Source organism: Diceros bicornis, chromosome 1 (genome assembly GCF_020826845.1).
Source record: "Diceros bicornis minor isolate mBicDic1 chromosome 1, mDicBic1.mat.cur, whole genome shotgun sequence".
NCBI classification, from domain to species: Eukaryota; Metazoa; Chordata; class Mammalia; order Perissodactyla; family Rhinocerotidae; genus Diceros; species Diceros bicornis.
This window is the reverse complement of record NC_080740.1, coordinates 48,359,232-48,378,187: the sequence shown is the minus strand read 5'-3', so window position 1 is coordinate 48,378,187 and position 18,956 is coordinate 48,359,232. Positions and strand designations below refer to the sequence as shown.

Here is an 18,956-nt window from a genome sequence, read left to right as displayed (position 1 = left end):
AGAAATTAGAATGTCCAGTACCACATGATCATTAATATTCTGAACTTGATTTTAAGTTACAAGTTCCCTCCCAAGCTTAGACCTTCATGAGCAAGTTTTCTGACTCCGCCTGGTCATAGTGCGGGAGAAGTGGTGAGGAGGCAGAAGCACTGATACCGTCCTAGGATAGCTTCAAGATTTCTGGGCTTTGCAGATGTTTAAAGCCAACTTCTTCCTTGTGGGGATTTCATGGGTACCTCAGAGCATTCGGCTGCCCTTCCTGAGATGCAGACACTGCATTTTTCTCCTGGTGGCCACTCCTCACCCAGCCTCTGGCCTGTTAGCAGTCCACTTCAGATAGACTCTCTCTGATAGTGTCTCATCACCCCTCCACGTGGTCCTTTTAGGACCACATCCAATCCGTGGGACACACCCACCTTTGCTATTAGCCACGTGAGCAGAGGTTGATCTCACCTCTCTCCTTTGCTCCTGCAGTGGGAATAGCAGCCTCTCGCCTTTGCCTGCTGGGTATCCCAGGCAGAGGTGGGTACAGAGCTCTTCAGTAACTCCCTGCAAAGCTCTTTCCTCTTGACCAGAGATGAGGGGGGAAACACCCCCAACTGGTAACCTAGCTCTTGCCAAAAGAATCCTTTCTTAATTACCACTGTCAAACTGTTTATATCCTTGATGTTGGGAGGGGTTTAAGGACCAGGTAACTAATTTTCCATATTTACTTCCTTCAGGATGGAGTCTCAAAATTCACCTTGTTATTTGATGTTTAGCACAAATGGGATTTCAGCTTAATTTCCTTTATAACATCCTGTTACATTAGCATAAGAATATGTTACCATTTTTATGAACACTGTTTGATGTTTCTGTCAGCTAAAAAGTTAATTTTCTTTTTATCATCCTAGTTCTGCTACTTGGGCAAGATCCATTACCTCTCTGTGCCTTCTTTCCTCATTAGTTGTTTCGAGGATTAAATACGTTAATATTACATTTATCTGGGTAAAGCTCTGAATGGTGTCTGGCACATAGCAAATGCCCAGTAAGTTAGCTATTACAGTTACTAATGTTTTATTAAATTAGAATAATGGTATCACGTCTAGGGCATAGTCTTAGAGTTGCTGTTTTAATCAATAAGGAAAAGTTGATACTAAAGAAAGAAGAATAAAATAAAATTACCATTTTGCATCCATACATACTTTACCAATAGTGTATAGAATCTGATAATTACTTCAGAAAATCCTTGAAAAATTACAACTTTTAAGAAAAAAAAGGCGTGGAGAAATTTGGTAACATATGGAACAGATAAAGCTCAACATTTAGGTCCAGTCCCCTGCCAAAGCGTTCAGGTGAGCGCCTTCTGATCGGCTGCCGGGGTTGGTGCCTCTTACCCTGTACACCTGTGAACAGTGGCTTAGTTACATCCGAAGAGTATAACATGAACTAGTATTCCAGTCTGGGGTCTTTGAGCAGGAAAAGGTCGACTATCCTCATTAAGATAGAAGAGAGAAATAAGGTAGCCAGCATTTTTTGAGTATTTCCTGTGTATCTTAGGCACTGTGCTTAATGCTTAACAAATGCACTCTCATTCATTATATAAACTGTAGCTTTATTTAATGGATAAGGAAGGTGTTGGGGCCGGCTCGGTGGTGCATGGGTTAAGTGTTCGCGCTCCTCTTCTGCAGCCCGGGGTTTGCAGGTTCGGATCCCAGGCACACACCGACGCACTGCTTGTCAGGCCATGCTTTGGTGGCATCCCATTTAAGTGGAGGAAGATGGGCACAGATGTTAGCCCATCTGAAAGTTAGCCCAGGGCCAATCTTCCTCAGCAAAAAAGAAGAGGATTGGCAACAGGTGTTATCTCAGGGCTGATCTTCCTCACACAAAAAGAAAAAAAAGGAAAGTGTTAAGTAATTTAAGTAAGGTCATCCTGCAGGGATTGGAACTCAGGGCAATTCATGTCACTAAAATCCACACATAAGTTACGCTACTTTCTTTTTCATGGACCTTCTGGAGTTGTTAACACACAATACAAACCAGTATGGAACTTGTCTCTCTCTTCCAGTGAGTACTATAGGCTTTTTATCAAGTTGCATCTAAAAATTGTGTGTGGCTTATGTTCTTAATATGAAAACAGAAATAACTTCGACCATTCTGTGATACTGTCTGAGATAATTGGTGACATCCTAAGAACTCACAAAAATCATATTGGAAAACATGAACTGTATTGTATTTGTGAAAATTTGTCCTTGCATCAAGTCCTACACCTGTGTATAATTCAGAGCTGACTCTACCAAACTCAGCCACAGCAGAAGCAGGAAGGAAAGGGGCAGCAGGTCCTGTCCTCAGGGTTGGTGTGGTAAATCTCATGGCCCTCTTCCATTTGAGCATAGACACATCTCATTGTTTAATGCAGCCATAAATCTCATTGTTTTAATGAGAAACATCACCAGATCATAAGAAATAAGTAGGTGAATGACTGCATAACAAGCAGATAAAATTATTTCCAATAAGTTGTGAATAATTATGGATATTTGTAATAAGGATTATCTCTTTGATGGCATTACCATGTCAGGATACTGCTGAAAAGCTGTACTGCTTCTCTGGCCTTTATGATGATCTGAGTTTTTGATAGTTCACCATTTACTAGCTCATAAAGTTGTAGCATATTTTATGAAAATTTAGAGTGAGAGAACTAAGCAGGATATGCTTCTTTGGGACATAGCATGACGTAGTGGAAAGAGGAAGAACTGTGGAGGTCATACAAGCCCAAGTGTGAATCCCAGCTCAGGCAGCAGATAGTCTAGGACTTCTAGCTACTTATGTAATCCCTCTGAAACTCACCTTCCTCATCTATAAAATGTGGTTAATGATCGCTGTCCTATGGAGTTGTTGACCTGAATCTTAAATGAAATAACGTCTGTAAAGCAACTATCACAATGCCAAGGACACATAGTGGTAGTTCTTATTTTTATAACTGAATTTATTGAGATTCTGAGATTAAAACATAGTCACAACAGTAAACTGGAGGTTGAAAAGAAAGGCCTCCTAACTCAGAAAGTTGAAATAAGAAATCTCATGGCCAAGCAGTGTCATCTCAAAGTAGTTTAATTTCACCGCACTTCATTGTTCATGAGAACTTCTAAAATAGAAATAATAGTAAGTGTCATTTTAAGTATAGGATAGCCAGTGATTAGAGCTCAAAGTGTTGTTTATAACTGTAGAAATACACCTGGTTCAAGGAAAGGCCTGTGAGGATAAGGGGGATAATGGATGCTTGTGTAGCACATACAACTTCTTGGAGAAAAAAAAATGCGTTCTTGATAGGGGTTCATCCTTTCCCTCACTCAACAAACATTTGTTGATTTCCTAACACTATTAGGTCTAAAGATACAAAGAAAAAGTGGCAGATGCCCTCTAGAAGCTTTCCATTTAGTGGCCACTTAGATTAAAAGAAACCTTCAGTTTTGAAATCTCTTCGTCTCTATCACTCTCTCAAATCATCATGCCTCTGTGTCCTTTAGATACTCACATGCGCAGTACATGCTATGGCGGAATCAAGAAGGGAGTGTGTGTCCGCCCTTTCCCTGGGGCCGTGACCAAGTCCGAATGCTGCTGTGCCAATCCAGACTACGGTTTTGGAGAGCCCTGCCAACCGTGCCCTGCTAAAAATTCAGGTAGTCACTTTCGCCGGTTTCACACCTGAGAAAGAATCTAGAAATGTAACGTTAGATATTTGGGCAAAGAGTACGTCGGCTCTGAAGTGTTTTGTCATTATTTTTAATTTAAGAAAAGCAATGCAAATCAGTGTTGGTATGCGAGGCATGACATAAGGAGATTTGCCCCGTATTTATCTGTGATCTTTAGGTGAAGAGAAGAATGTATTTGCTGATCCAGTTATGATTGTTACAACAGATTTTTTTTACATGAATATATTAGCCTCCATGTCCTTGATCTATGATGTCATTGTGAAGCTAAATAGCATAAAATTTGCTTTCAAGGTTATAATAAATTCATGAGAACCTGAGTTTATTGCTTATTTTTAATCTTGACACGGAAAGGACTTAGGCTGCAGTCTGTCAGTAGTTCCAGTCTACTCGTAGTCTGTCAGTAGTTCCAGAAAGTAATAAATTTCTTTATTAATTTTATCATAACTACAGGCACATTACATGGTTTAAAACGTTGACTATTCTATGACTCTTGTTTATTCATACTTTTATGAAACTTGTATTGAATATATGTAAATACAGTAGGGATTCAAAAATAAACACAATCTCTTTTTTTTTTAAGGTTGGGAACCAATGAGACAAACATATAAATTATAGTTTAGTATGATTAGTGCCTTTAAAGGGACATAAACAAAGAATGGGGAAAGCACAAAGGATGGAGCAGTTAGATGCCCAGGAAAGCTGGGGAAAACTTCACGGAGAGGGGCATGTTTAGTTTGGTCTTGAAAGAAGGAATAAGACCTTCCCAGGTAGAAGATGGAAGAAAAACATTCCAGCAAAGGAAATGGCTTGTAATTCTGTTAAAAATTCTAAATGCATTGTTCAAACTTGAGCAAAATGATCACAGTTAATCTAGAAGAATTACTGAGTATGGCATTTTTTAAAAAGAAGAGTCAATGAAGGAAATTTTGCCCTAAATATATTAAAGTGAATTATGCATATTATGAAAGAAGTACAAAAATTGGTAACAAGACTACACAAAAAGTTCAGTGAACTAATAAAATGACTCTAGAAACAGATGTGAATATAAATAAGAATGTAGGATATGATAAAGACAGCATTTAGATCAGTGAGGAAAATTTGAACTAAGTAATGAATACTGTTGATAAATATTGGAAAAAAGATGAAGTTAGCTCCCTACATTAAACCTTACAAAAATAATTTTCTTATAGAATATGTAAACTTTTGGTTATTTTGTGTGGTAAAGGACTTTCAAAGCAGACACCAAAAACTAACATACACATATAAATTGGAAAAATATTTTCCTTAATTTATAAGGAATTTAAATTAATCAGTAAGGAAAGTTGAAATCCTCTGCAGAAAAAAATTGCAATGTACACAAACAAGATTTCACAAAGTAGAAATGCACATGGTAGAGTGCCATATAAAAAGATGCCCAGTCTTTCTAAAATTAAAATAAGATGTCATTTTTATTTATTGGATTGGTAAAGTATAGATGATTGATTTTTCCCACTGTTGAGGAGGGTATACAAAAATGGGTATTCTCTTCTACTGTTGATAGAGAGATAAGCTGACACTTAGGGAGAGGAGGACTCTCAGAAGCCTTAAAAGGGGCATAAACTTTGAGCAGTTATAGTTCCAAGAGAATTACCTAGTGATATAATTGAACTTCATATTATTTATTATAATTGCTGAAAATTGGACAAACCTAATTTCATCATTAAGAGATTGATTGAGTAAATGTGGTACATCCACATAACTCAGAAAAAAATATTAAAGTCTGTTAAATGGGATATTAACCTGAAATGTCTGTGATGGAGTGCAGAGATCCAAGCCTGCTCCCCCACTTACACCTCTGTGACCTGGGCAAGTTACTTCACATCTCAGGTGTAAAAGAGGGAAAATAACAGTATCTAGTTTGTGGTATTGGGAGGATTAAGTAAATTATTAGATGGAAAATGTTAGAACAATACCAGGCACATGGAAAGTGCTGTTATGTAAGTGTTGTCTGTTATTCTTTTATTATTGAGAGAAAAGAAAAGTTTAAAAGCAATCTCTATAACACAACTTAGATTTTTTTTGTTTCCATATGTAGAAAATATCTGTAACATTTATCAATATTTTAATGATATACAGGGTGATAATCACAAGTGATTTTTATTTACTTTTTTATGCTTGTTTATGATTTTGGAATTATAATAATATGGATAATATAATATATACTAATTATATATATTAATAATATGTTAGAAATGGTACATTTTTTTATTTTTAAAATTAATGTACATAACTGTTCCTAATGATAGTTTTGGAGTTATGTGACTTGTGTATGGAACAGATATAGTTTAGAGTTTTTAATTTCTCTATTTGTTTTTATCATATAGCTGAATTCCATGGTCTTTGTAGTAGTGGAGTAGGTATCACTGTGGATGGAAGAGGTAACTCTATTCAATTCTCAATCTTACAGTAATTATATAATTGTATAGCTTTATGATTCTATTATAACATTATGAATATAATTATATTTACTATTATAAAATATATCCATGTAAAATAATAAGATAAATTATCTCTTAGAACAATGGTTATAAGCTAGGTGATATTATGTGGTATGTAGATGCACATTTTTCACAGCAGATATTTATCTATTAAATATGCGCTGTTAAAAATGTGGCTAACAAACTATACCCATGATTTTATGGGTACCATTGCTTAAGAAAAGAGGCTAGAGTTAGTATTTAGGTCTAAAAAAAAAAAAAAGGAGCAGGTCAATTTAAAGAAAATATATTAAATAATGACATGGTTTTAAAAAAACAATCTTTAAGAGATGATAAGGATCAAGTTTGGGACATACTGCCCTAAAAATAAATTAAGACTGTTTATGCCTAAGAATACTAAAATGTTTTGATCCAACTAAAGAAGTAAAATTTCATTAAAGTTTTCTTATTTTAAATTTAGCAATATGATTAACAAAATTCCAATGTGGAACTTTGAATATTAAGTACATATATGTTTATAATTTTAAAGTTCTTTTATATGTTACTATACACATAGTTTCGTTTTTTTTTTTAATAAAACTGTAGGATGCTGTTAACCTTCACTTTACATATATATTCTTTTAGTTTCATGTCGGAGAAGGTTTTAGACAAATTATAGATTAGTTGGCAGTAATATTGCATCTTTGCAATGAATATCAGAAACCGGAGTAAAGAAGCAAACTTTTACAAGGATGTTCCTCCCCAAAATAAAATGAAAAGACTGACGTTTCTGGAATATTTAAGGTCTTCCAAATTCTAGAAAACAATTCTTAGCATCAAAATTTGGACATAGTGACCAAAATTTGATTTTTGGCCTATTCTGTTTTATATTCCCTCTCAAGATGTCCTCCCCAGCAGAGTCAGCTGCCTGTTGGAAGTACTTGGTTGCTCATGCAAGCACATTATTCCTCAAGTCTCACTGCCCACGGGTGACGGAAAGTAGTTACATTCATGGCTTATTGTAAAACATTGTGTTCTCAAGCATCCATGTTTGAACTGTCCTCTCCACATTAATTTCAACTTATCAACAATGAGAAACATTTATTAAGTATCATATTACTTAGTTGACTATAAAAAAATGATAATAAAATAGAAATATCCCATGCCTTTGGGTACCATAAAATTATATAGGCCACCCTAATAAATCTTTGTCTTTTAATTAGATGGTTATAATACCTATCAAGTTGAGTTTTCCTTTGGATTTTGAGCCAACAGCCTATAAATTTTTTTATTAATTTTATCATAAATACAGGCACATTACATGATTTAATTCTTTGAATTTCTGCCAGTTCCCTTCATTTTTCTTTTGTCTTACCAGGGAAGTGTCCTATATCTCAATTTTATTCTCTTACTCCTTATTTTCATTTCCTTTCCCTTTCTGAAAGGCAGGCAGATTGTGTTTTTGCAAAGTTAAACACTTCATACGTTGAGTGATCTTTATTAGACCTGCATGTATCAACAAACAATAAAATGTCTGTGAGCATTAAACTTTCAACATTTGATGCAGATATCAATGAGTGTGCTTTGGATCCCGATATATGCGCCAACGGAATTTGCGAAAACTTACGTGGTAGTTACCGTTGTAATTGCAACAGTGGCTATGAACCAGATGCCTCTGGAAGAAACTGTATTGGTAAGTTATTTGTTATATTTATATGAGAGCCTTTTGTATAGTTTAATCACCTGAATTTATAGGAGAAATCAAAATACAAATAAATGACTCAAACTAGAGATTTTAGAGTTTCTCTTGTTTCCTTCCTAGTACACAGAGATATGCAAATATTGGAATCAAACAAATTCTGTTACACAGTAACAAACTTCTTAGTGGTACAACTTGGTATTTAAATTTTTCTTTTCCCAAATGAATGGACATATGCTCAATTATTGGCCTGTTGTTTTTCTGTATATATCTTAATCCTATAATTTTTCACTAAGAAATGGACTTCAAAAATTAACGGGGCAGTATGGATAGTAGTAAGTTAAGAAAATGAAGTATTACAGGTTGAGAAAACTTTGACTTATAAAGAAACAACTAGTTGCTACAACATATCTAAACATGATAACTGAGATGGGTGTTTCTTTTTGTAGTCTATAAGAGAATGTTTGAAAAAGCTTAAGTATGTAGTTCATATGTTCAAGAATTTGTGAAGAATCTAGATTTTCCCATAGAGCGCTTGAGTCCACTTTTGTAAAATGTTATTGAATCCATCATTATACATAATAATTTTTACATCTAATCACTGATGACTCTTACATCCAAGTCTTGGTGATTATAACTAGAAAGAAATACATTTTTCTGGATCTATGATACTGGTTTTTGTTATTGAATATATCCATTGGATCTTGAGTTGAAGACATACATATAGATGGATGTATAAAGCTATTATGTACTTATAATAGATTTTGATACCTATAGGGAAGGGCACCAGCCAAAGATTATTGAACATTTATAAAAATATGCAAACCAGCTAACTTTTATTCACAAAAGCAAAATTGCTTCCAGCATAGCTTCCAAATACAGTTGAGCACATGGGTACCCTACTGAAAACAGATTCAGTGAGCATTCACACACCAATCATGGTTCATGGAACTACTTAACTCTTTAAGTTGGGTACATGAATAATTTTGATAAAAATCAAAACTAGGGCAGGCCAGTGGCGTAGTGGTTAAGTTCACGCACTCTGCTTTGGCAGCCCAGGGTCCCGGGTGCGGACCTACACACCACTCATTAAGCTATGTTGTGATGGCATCCTGCATACAAAATAGAGGAAGATGGCCACAGATGTTAGCTCAGAGCCAATCTTCCTCACCAAAAAAAAAAAAGAAGAAGAAGAAGCCAAATTCCAGTTTTAGTTTGCCAGGGCTGCCGTTAACAAAGTACCAAAAACCTGAATTTATTGTCTCACAGTTTAGAAAGCTAGAAATCCAAATCAAGGTGTCCACAGGGGCATGCTCTCTCTAATGGCTCTAGGGGAGAATCCTTCCTTTCCTCTTCTAGCTTCTGGTGTTTACCAGTAATCCTTGGCGTTCCTTGGTTTGTAGATGCATCACTCTATCACATTTCATCTTTTCCCTGTGTTTCTTCACATCATCTTCCCTCTGTGTGTTTATCTCTATGTCCAAATTTCCCCTTCTTATATGGACACCAGTCATTTTGGATTACGACCTACCCTAATGACGTCATTTTTAATTTGATTACCTCTATAACAATCTTGTTTCCTAATAAGATCACGTCCTGAGGAACTGGGGATTAGGACTTCACATATTTTTTTTTAAAGGAAACAGTTCAATCTATAGCATGGAGTAATGGGTAAATAAATTGTGATGCAACCACTTGATAAAACATACAATCATGGGGAAAATTATGGTAATGCTTAAAATATATAATGTTGGGGCCGGCCCCATGGCGTAGTGGTTAAGTGCACGTGCTCCGCTACTGGCAGCCCGGGTTCGGATCCCGGGCGCACACCGATGCACCGCTTGTCCGGCCATGCTGAGGCCGTGTCCCATATACAGCAACTAGAAGGAGGTGCAGCTATGACATACAACTATCTACTGGGGCTTCGGGGAGAAAAAGGGGCAAAAAAAAAGGAGGAGGATTGGCAATAGATGTTAGCTCAGGGCCGGTCTTCCTCAGCAAAGAAAATGGAGGATTGACATGGATGTTAGGTCAGGGCTGATCTTCCTCACACACACACACACACAAAAAAAAAAAAAAAAAAATATATATATATATATATATATATATATATATATATATAAAATGTTAATTTTTAAAAATCAAGATTCAGAATTGGAGCAAAACATAATATCCAAAGGAAAAAAGATCAGATATAACACACACAAAAACATTATCAATAGTGATGGAATTATAGGAAATATTTTTCCCATCTCTGCTTTCCAAATTTTTATAATGTCAGTATATTGTTTGGTAACATACAATTGTTATTTGCAAGACTAATAATGTAGCTAAGTAAAAGGAGCTCTTCACCCCCAAACTGCAATTTTTATTTCTTTTTGTCATTAACTACACTTGCAAATATGTGAGTGTGGATATGAAGATAAAACTCAATGTGAGCTTCTTAAACTTGAGCTTTAGATGATATTTTCTAGGCTGTTCTAGATTGCTAAAGGAATATACAAACTACATCGTTAATTTTCTGCTAATAATTAATCATTTCTGAGGTAAAAACATGATGGAAAAAGATTAATAAATACATTTTGTTTCACTGCCATTTAATGCATTCTTTATTAGAATTTTAATCAGAAAAACATTTTAAAAAATTGTTATTTTTTGGGCTGGCCCCATGGCATAGTGGTTAAGTTCATGCACTCCACTTCGACAGCCCAGGGTTCACAGGTTCAGATCCCAGCCACAGACCTACACACTACTTATCAAGTCATGCCATGGCAGGCATCCTACATATAAAGTAGAGGAAGATGAGCATGGATGTTAGCCCAGGGCCAATCTTCGTCAGCAAAAAAGAGGAGGATTGGCAACAGATGTTAGCTCAGGGCTAATCTTCCTCACAAAAAAAAATGAGTTTGTCTAATTTCATCAGGGCTTTAATATCTAATCTAATATAATACCACTACAGGACAATAAGTAAATGAAGAACAAGGTAGTAATGTGCCTTTTCCAAGCTACTACATACCTCCCAGGGACTTCAAAACATCTTAAGAGTAGCCACCAGCATAAGAATAAAACTGAATGTCTTTTGCTTAGGATCAAGGAATATGTTGTGGGTACAAAAAGACTAAGTCAAGGAAAGGGGTAAGAAAAAACAAATAACAAAAATAAAACATTGTTGGTCACTGTGCTATGCATTTCAATATGTGTATCTCCTGTCTTCTAATGGTGGCTTCCAGACATCGATGAGTGCTTGGTGAACAGACTGCTCTGTGACAATGGCCTGTGTCGAAACACGCCTGGAAGTTACAGTTGCACATGTCCACCTGGGTATGTGTTCAGGACTGAAACGGAGACGTGTGAAGGTAAGAGCTGTCTTCCTTGCCTTAATTGTGAATGGTAAGCACCTAGATATGCATAAACGTCAAGTACATCGATGAAGCAATATATAAAAAGTGTATCATTTGAATTTTTTTATCATTTCTTTCAGCTCATCTGCTAATTTTAGAAATAGCCTGCACTTAACCCAGTTTACAAATACCATCAGTTTTGTTCCATTCAGATAAAATATCAACAAACATTTGGAACAAATGTTTTTAAGTTTAAAAAAAATAAGTGAAAGGAGCCAGTTTGTTCCACTTGCTGAAATAAAATGTCAGATTTTTGTTTACTTTTTCTCTTTTTAAAACCACTATGACACATTAGCCTAAAGGAACCTGAATTATAATGGCAGTCAGCTCTTAGGCATTTTATTTACGAAATGATTGATATGCCTCAGAGGTTGGCCCAGAAAATATTTGGGGCCTGAGTAAAAATGGTCACCTTAACTAAATTTGTAGTCTAAGAAAATCATCCTTTCCATTTGATAATTTAAAAGTTATCATTTGGGCTTATAGATCATAAACTAGTGTTCAAAAACTTTTTTCTTTTAATCACATTTTTCTGCAGTGGCAGTTACGTGAATCGAGTTAAATGCTTAGGGAAGGTTTCATTTTTAGTGAGATACCAGCTAAGCAATGAGTGCATTTAATTATGTTTTTGTTTATTGATCAAAGTACTTTATATTTCAGAGTAATCTGTTGTGTGACTACTGGTCATTGTTCCTTTTTAAGTCTCACTGTGTGGGCCTACAGAAGTCTCCCATGACATTCTTAAATCCAATAACTACTTCTAAAGGGTAACTTTTTAAAAAGAGATTTCATCTTTAATTATTTTGAATAGACCTTGCCTTATCTGTTAAAGTATTTGTTTCTCAGTAACTCCAAAGCCAAGAAAACTGCAATAGTAATATTATGCAAAAAGATGTTAACATTCTCTCTTCATCTTATTGTTTCACTTCAAAGCATTCTTGTGAACAGAAACAAGTTAGGACTCAAACAAGATGCCAAAACACAAATGACTCAGCTGAAGTCAATGAAATGCAATTACAAAGTGCAATTCTAAGTTTGGACTAAATTGGAGGGACCACTGAAAAACAGTAATTAGCCTGAAGAAAGAAAAGAAAAGAAAAGAAGAAAACCTCAGCATAAATGCAGTTTTTGTAAACTTAGTTCTGATGACTGTCTCCCCTATCGTCCACCGCATTCTGCAGGAGCTCCTCAGAGAGCACTCATTCCATTCCCAAGTAAAGTGCTTGAAGATTCATCTTCTCCATAAAAGAGCAGGGGGCACCCTTAAGAGTTTTGAATATCTTTCTTTAAGATATAAAAGCTCTCTTTTTAAACTAGCTCAAGCTTCTCAAATGTATTCAACGAGAGTCTTTATTTTCTAGCACCCACTCCCATGGTCTCCAACACCTATTATCCTTCAAAATTGCTCTGAGAAACATTCTTTATAAAAAAATATTCTAGCCATATTTCCGCCATGAGATTTTTGGAGGGTGGGAGAAGGGACTTCAAGAGTAGTTTTGTTTTCTTTATTCCCAACATTCTATACTTTTTCCCCACTGCCCTTTATCAGTTTTATCTATTGTCTGTTGGAGAATAAGCTTCTGTTAAATGTCAGGAAACTGAAAGCGAGAACAGCTTAGGATATCATCTTGATTTAACTGGGAAGCTAATGATTATCAGGACTGGCTTCCCTGTCCACAGCAACAGTAGCCTTTGGTGCTATTGTGAGAGAGACACATAATGAGAACTAAATAGATGGGGTCTTTGATTCAGTTTGGTTAAAGTTTGGTTTGTATACCAAATTGTCAATGATATTTATAGCATATTGCTTCCATTTTAACAAGTAAAATGGAGTTGAAGGGTACTAAGAGCCAAAATAAGAATAAATAAAAGGTAGGTACTCGCCTGCTTACATGAACAATTGAAAAGTAGGAGCGAATGGTGTTTAATAGTATAACATTGGATGATTATGTAAATATTACGGCACATTAGTACCAAATTAGGCAAGAGTGAGGGTTAGAAACAGTGTTCTTCATTTATTTTGTCCAAAGAGTAATTGTTCTTGATAAATCTGAGCCTTTTCTTTAGTATGAAATATATTTTATGTCTGTCATTCATAAGGAAGAAGTTCATGTTGTGTAAATAAAAGAGAAATGATAGAGAAATATTTTGCCTCTAGCCTTATGACATTGATGGAAATAAAAATGACTTATCATTAGAAACCTAACCAAATAACTGGTATTTCTACATTTTCTTCCCACTGTTAAGTTATTTGCATTTTATTAAGTGTTTTGCAAAAAAATTGACCCGAAGGCCATGACTCTCTTTTTCCCCTGGGTCTCCTCCTTATTTCCACCATCACATTTCACACAGTAAATTTGTCTGCCTGAAGCAGTTCTCTTCATTCTATTCCTTCTAAACTAATTTCCAAAGACTAGACAGGGAATTATTAGCAGATTCATTGCAGACTCGAGCTTTCTCTGGATATATTTTCTTTATTCACTAATTTTGCTTGTCATTCACATTTTCAACAGGCTATTTTAAATATATAATAAATAGCAGCAATAATAAATTTCTTGTGATATTTCAGACTAAAGTTACAAAAAATTTATTTTACTTTTTTTGTTTGAGCTCCGAGAGCCTGTGAAAGTTAAAATTTTTACAGCAAGCACTGTGGTTTAGATTGTGTTTCCAGTGACATAACTAGTTAAATGTAAACCAGATGTGCTTTGAAGTTTATTTCCAGGAATGTACAGTGAACTGTTTCAATTCCTGGTTCCATGACATTCATAACATAAAAACATTGTGTTTAAAGAAAAATTAAACAGTAGATATTTGTAGCTGTCATTGCATGTGTGTACAGTTTTTGAGTTCATAATTGCTTAATTTAAAATAGGGATTTCGGATGTATATGATAGTGACATTTTTGTTTTGGGGGAGCTTCTTACAAATGAAATTAATAGGTGAATTGTATATAATCTGTGCTCAGATTAGTTATCTGCTTCCTTTTTGGCTATCTAATTCTTTTTTACGTTGTGTTTTTACTGAAAGAACTTCAGTACTCTGGAATATATGTTTTCATTCCAAATCTGTGCTGTATTTACAAAACCTGCTCTTGTGTTTTTCTTTTAAGAGGCTTTCTTGCTACAAACAACCTGAAAGGAAGATGCATTTATATTTCCTCAAACAGTTTCTACTTAAGAATTAAATTAGTACCTGAGTATTTCCTTACTAGTTTTGAAGGAGCAAAACTGTTTTCCACATTGATTTTTAAATTTGCATTTCAAGTCCACTGACTTGAAAACAGTGAGACCTGCCTTTACAGGACCAGTTTAGTTTATATGCGACTTGAGACATTTAAGAGTAATAAGCATTACAATCTTCTAATTGTTTATTTGCATATTTTTCTCAATATAGTATTTTATATTTAATTCAAAGAGAAGTTGAGAAAAAAGTAAGTGTTCTGGTGAACTCAGAAACCCTAGTTTTCAACAAAAATATGTCTTGAGGTACGTAGACCTGTCTCAGATAATTAACCAAGTACAAAAAGAAATCTGTGTACCCCTTCTTTGAATTGAGTGGTTGAATTTATACTGAAAGTCAGTCTTTGATATTATTTCTAGTAGCTGAAACTTGTATTTATTTTTAATTAACTCATGTTAAACTATTTAACTTCACTGGCTTGACATTTTCTTCAGCCACCGCTTGAGAACACAGGGATACTCTATTTCTGCTTGCTTCTAACCGCCAACAGGAATTGTTTAGATTACGGTATATGATTTGAGTTAGGACTCAAATCAAATTAATAATAACAAAGGTCTATTTAAAGCAATTAAAAATTGTTTCTCTTTTATTTTACCAAAATCAGTTGTGCTTTAAAAAACTCTCCACATCAAACATGCAAATGTGAACAGGCTAAAGAGAGAGGAAGGCAGATAAGGACTGGGGGAGAATGCTCTTACCTGGTATTCAAGTTTCACCCCTTATTTCCTGACTTGTCTCCAGGAGTTTGGAATTAAAGCCAGCAGTGTGATATTTTGTCTCTAATATAGGCTTTTTTAATTCTTCCAAAACCTCACGAGCCATAAATGACAGAAACAGTCAACCTTTGTTTGTGCACAGCATGTGGCACCTAGGAATATGTTGCTTTCCATGGAATGAGAATTCAGATTTCCCACAGGACAATTACATCTTATTATGGGGGAAGATTAATCCAATTCATGTACAGTTGTAGTAAAATAGTGAAGATTCACATGCTAAACCCTTTCAAAATAAACTGATTCCTGTAGTCCTACTGACTCCCCAGTGGTGAATGTGTATATCCATGCTGTAAAATGCACGTCTCTAATCCCCATTCACTTTATGCCTCATAGATCCATATTAAAATTACAAGAGCCAAGTTTACCAGACATTCTGGCATAGCATGGCTTGTTGGAATAATATTTTCCAGAAACACATGGCAGTTCTAACAGAATCTTTTCCTTCTGGATTGTAGATATAAATGAATGTGAAAGCAACCCATGTGTCAATGGTGCCTGCAGGAACAACCTTGGGTCTTTCAATTGTGAATGTTCTCCTGGCAGCAAACTCAGCTCAACGGGATTGATCTGCATTGGTAAGATTCGTACACCGTGCTGATGTTTCAGGTTCACTGCAAAGATAAGCAGAGACCTCAGGCCTTACTGTGGATAAAACAGAACATGATTACAGGAAGCTAATAATTAGGAGTTTCTTTTGTTGTTTTCTCTTGTTATCAAGATAGGAGTAAACATGATAGCATAAACTGGACAGCCTCTTAAATTTTGTTAGATTCTAGGAAGTGTTCCTTTCATATAAGTAGATATATTATGCTATAAGTTATAAGCGTTTCCATACCACACATATTTATATTTGTTACCCTAAGAATGCCTTAGGCATCAATACAATCAAATCCCTGCTGCATACTTTTTATAAACAACCTTCAATGGTAAACAAAAATGTGATAGAATTTGGACTCAGTTAACAGAACAAGATTTTGAAGATTTTAAACTTTAAACAAATAGAAAGAATTTATTATTTTTTCGTTTCTCCCATCAATTGTAAATTTGTGGGATCCAAGGAAGAGAAGAAAACTGTGTTCTTGCTTTTAGAAATCTCTAAAGGAGAAAGATTCCAGAACTTCCAAACTAACGTCTTTTAATATCTCTCAAAACATTTAGGGTCAGTTCTTAATAATGACAGTAGGACACATATATAAAAGGAGATAGTCTGATCTATTACTGTAAGGAACAATTCAGCACATGTAAGGGAAAAAACTATCCCAGTCATTTTTTCGTGCTTCCAGTATCTGTGTCTCCATTGGCTAGGAATACCACAGTTCATATCATTAGCCTGGATCCATCTTTAAAGTAAACTAAATATATGTTTCCAAATAGTTAGGAAGATATTTCAGATTTACATAGTGCCGAATAAATTGACAGTTTTTGTTTGTTAGATCTAACCAATATCAATTTTCAATTTAATATTTGCCAAAGACAATAGTATTTTCAGTATTATGTCTGATGTTAACAATATTTAGCTGGATGCTAGAATACATGTTTGTTACATGAAGAGAAATGACCAAGTCCAAACTTATCAATGAAAACCTCCCCTTTGGAAATGTCAGCTCTTCATCTCCCAGTGAAGTACAGCTGGTGAAATTTGAGCCTTGCTCAGCTCTCCATATTAGGAAATAGACTGCCGTCTGCCTGGGGCCTTACTTTTTTTCTTATAGAATTCCAGATTTGGGGGAGGGGGGGCATGTGGGTTGGATCTGGTAAGGCAGAAATATTTTTGCTAAGCCACAATTTCCAACTGAGATAGAGTCATTTTATTATGCAAAGGAAATGAACTCAGCATTTGTCAATTAATGTCTCAGAAAACTAAATCTGTATGCCACTTGGGCATCTAAGATATCTGAATTTTTGCTTCATGATAAGCACTTCTATTATTATGGCCTTTTACCCTTGTATTTATTAATGAAAAAAGAACAAAGAGTTTTTATTCCCAAGTCAGTATGTTTGACAACTAAATATCACCATATTTTTCTTAGCCAGTCTATTATGTGTTTTCATTCGTTATGATCAAATTTGAATATCCCAGCCTAGAGCTGCTCAGAAAGAAATTTACTTAATATTTAAAAATTTTAGACATTATTTTATATACTTTTTTAATTAAAAACAGAATTCAAGTTCTAAAAAGGAAATAAATAGTACAATATACATAGGAAAAATTACGAAAATTTTTAATAGGCCTGTCAGTGGCTCTAATTGGTGGTTAGCCTGCAAACTGCTCTTTTATAGGATCCAGTTCTCTAAATTTAGAACTGAATAAAAATTCTCTGAGGTAATTACTAAGTTAGAGCATATATGAATTAGTTAAATACTTAGACTATTTAGGGATCTAGAATCTCTTCTGCAAACTTCCTAAATATAAATTAATCTTAAACTGTTCTGTAAACTGCTTGAAAAGACTATCGTATTCTGGTTGAAAATGATTAAATATAATAGAGCAATACATTTGATTAATCTTTCCTACATTACACTGCTCACGTCTGATGGCTCTATGTAATCCAGACCAATTTCCCTCACTTTTGGCTCCGGTCTGCCTTCTGTCCTCAAATTACATGGACGTGACAAGGGCAGTGACTTCTCTATTGTCATCTCCAGTGGTCCATTCTCCATCCTCGTCTTAGCCAATTAGCAGTGTTGGACACAGTTAATCACTCACCCCTTCTCAAGAAGTTTTCCAGTTTTGGCCTCCTCTTTTTCTCCTTTCACTTTTCTGGCTCGTTTCTCGGTTTCTTTTGTTATGTCTTCCATATCCTCCTGCCCTCTAACTTGAAGTATCCCACAGGTCAGTCCTTGGACCTCTTTGCTTCTCTGTCCATACTCGTAGGTAAATGGCGTCTACATTGACTCTCAAATTTATCTCTCTATCCTCAACCTCTCTACTAATTTCAGACTTTCCAGCTGTCTGCACAGTGTCTCCATTTGGATGTCTAATGGACATTTCAAACTAAACATGTCCAAAACATAATTCCTGTCTTACAGCTTGAACCCATGTCTCCTAGAATCATTTCTGTCTCTGCAGATGGCAACTCCATTCTTCCAATTGCCAGCGCCGAAACCTTGGAATCTCTTTGATGCCTTTCTCTCAAACTCCACATTGAATCCATCAGCAAATCCTGTTGATTGTACTTGAAGTTTATACATATTTCAATCACCTCTCACCATCACTAACAACAACCCCCAATCCAAGCCACCATTATTTCCCTTCTTGATTATTACACTAGCCTCTGTCTTATATTTGTTTTCTCATATTTGCCATCCTAGAGCTTATTTTCCACAAAGCTACCAGGTAATCCTTTTAAAACATAAGTCAGAACATGTCTGACATGTCTGGAATGTTCTTCCCCCAGGTTTCTATGTTTTGTTCGCTTCATGTCTCTACTCAGACGTCACATTGTAAGTCAGGACTTCTCTGACCACCCTATGGTGGTAAAATAAGTCTTGCTCCCTTTTACACCCTCGAGACTGCTTACTCTGCTTTATTTTTTTCAAAGTTCTTAACCAACTCCTGACTACATCACTATATAGTACCTATATCTAGTTCTTGTGTGTTTGTGTGTGTGTGTGAATCAATGGATTTTTTGACTTTTGAGTGTTGATACAATACCAGCCTAAAGAAGCATGGTGTTACAGAGTGA

General features: G+C 35.3%; 1 protein-coding gene across 1 annotated transcript in view; it reads left to right on the top strand.

Annotated features, from left to right (window-relative positions):
- Positions 1–18,956, top strand: part of FBN2 (fibrillin 2) — a 234,511-nt gene that overhangs the window by 138,339 nt on the left and 77,216 nt on the right. Inside the window, exons 16-20 of the mRNA XM_058539802.1 lie at positions 3,510–3,662; positions 6,059–6,112; positions 7,719–7,844; positions 11,081–11,206; positions 15,726–15,845. Coding sequence (XP_058395785.1) covers positions 3,510–3,662; positions 6,059–6,112; positions 7,719–7,844; positions 11,081–11,206; positions 15,726–15,845 — 579 coding nt within the window. The remainder of the gene's footprint in view (positions 1–3,509; positions 3,663–6,058; positions 6,113–7,718; positions 7,845–11,080; positions 11,207–15,725; positions 15,846–18,956) is intronic.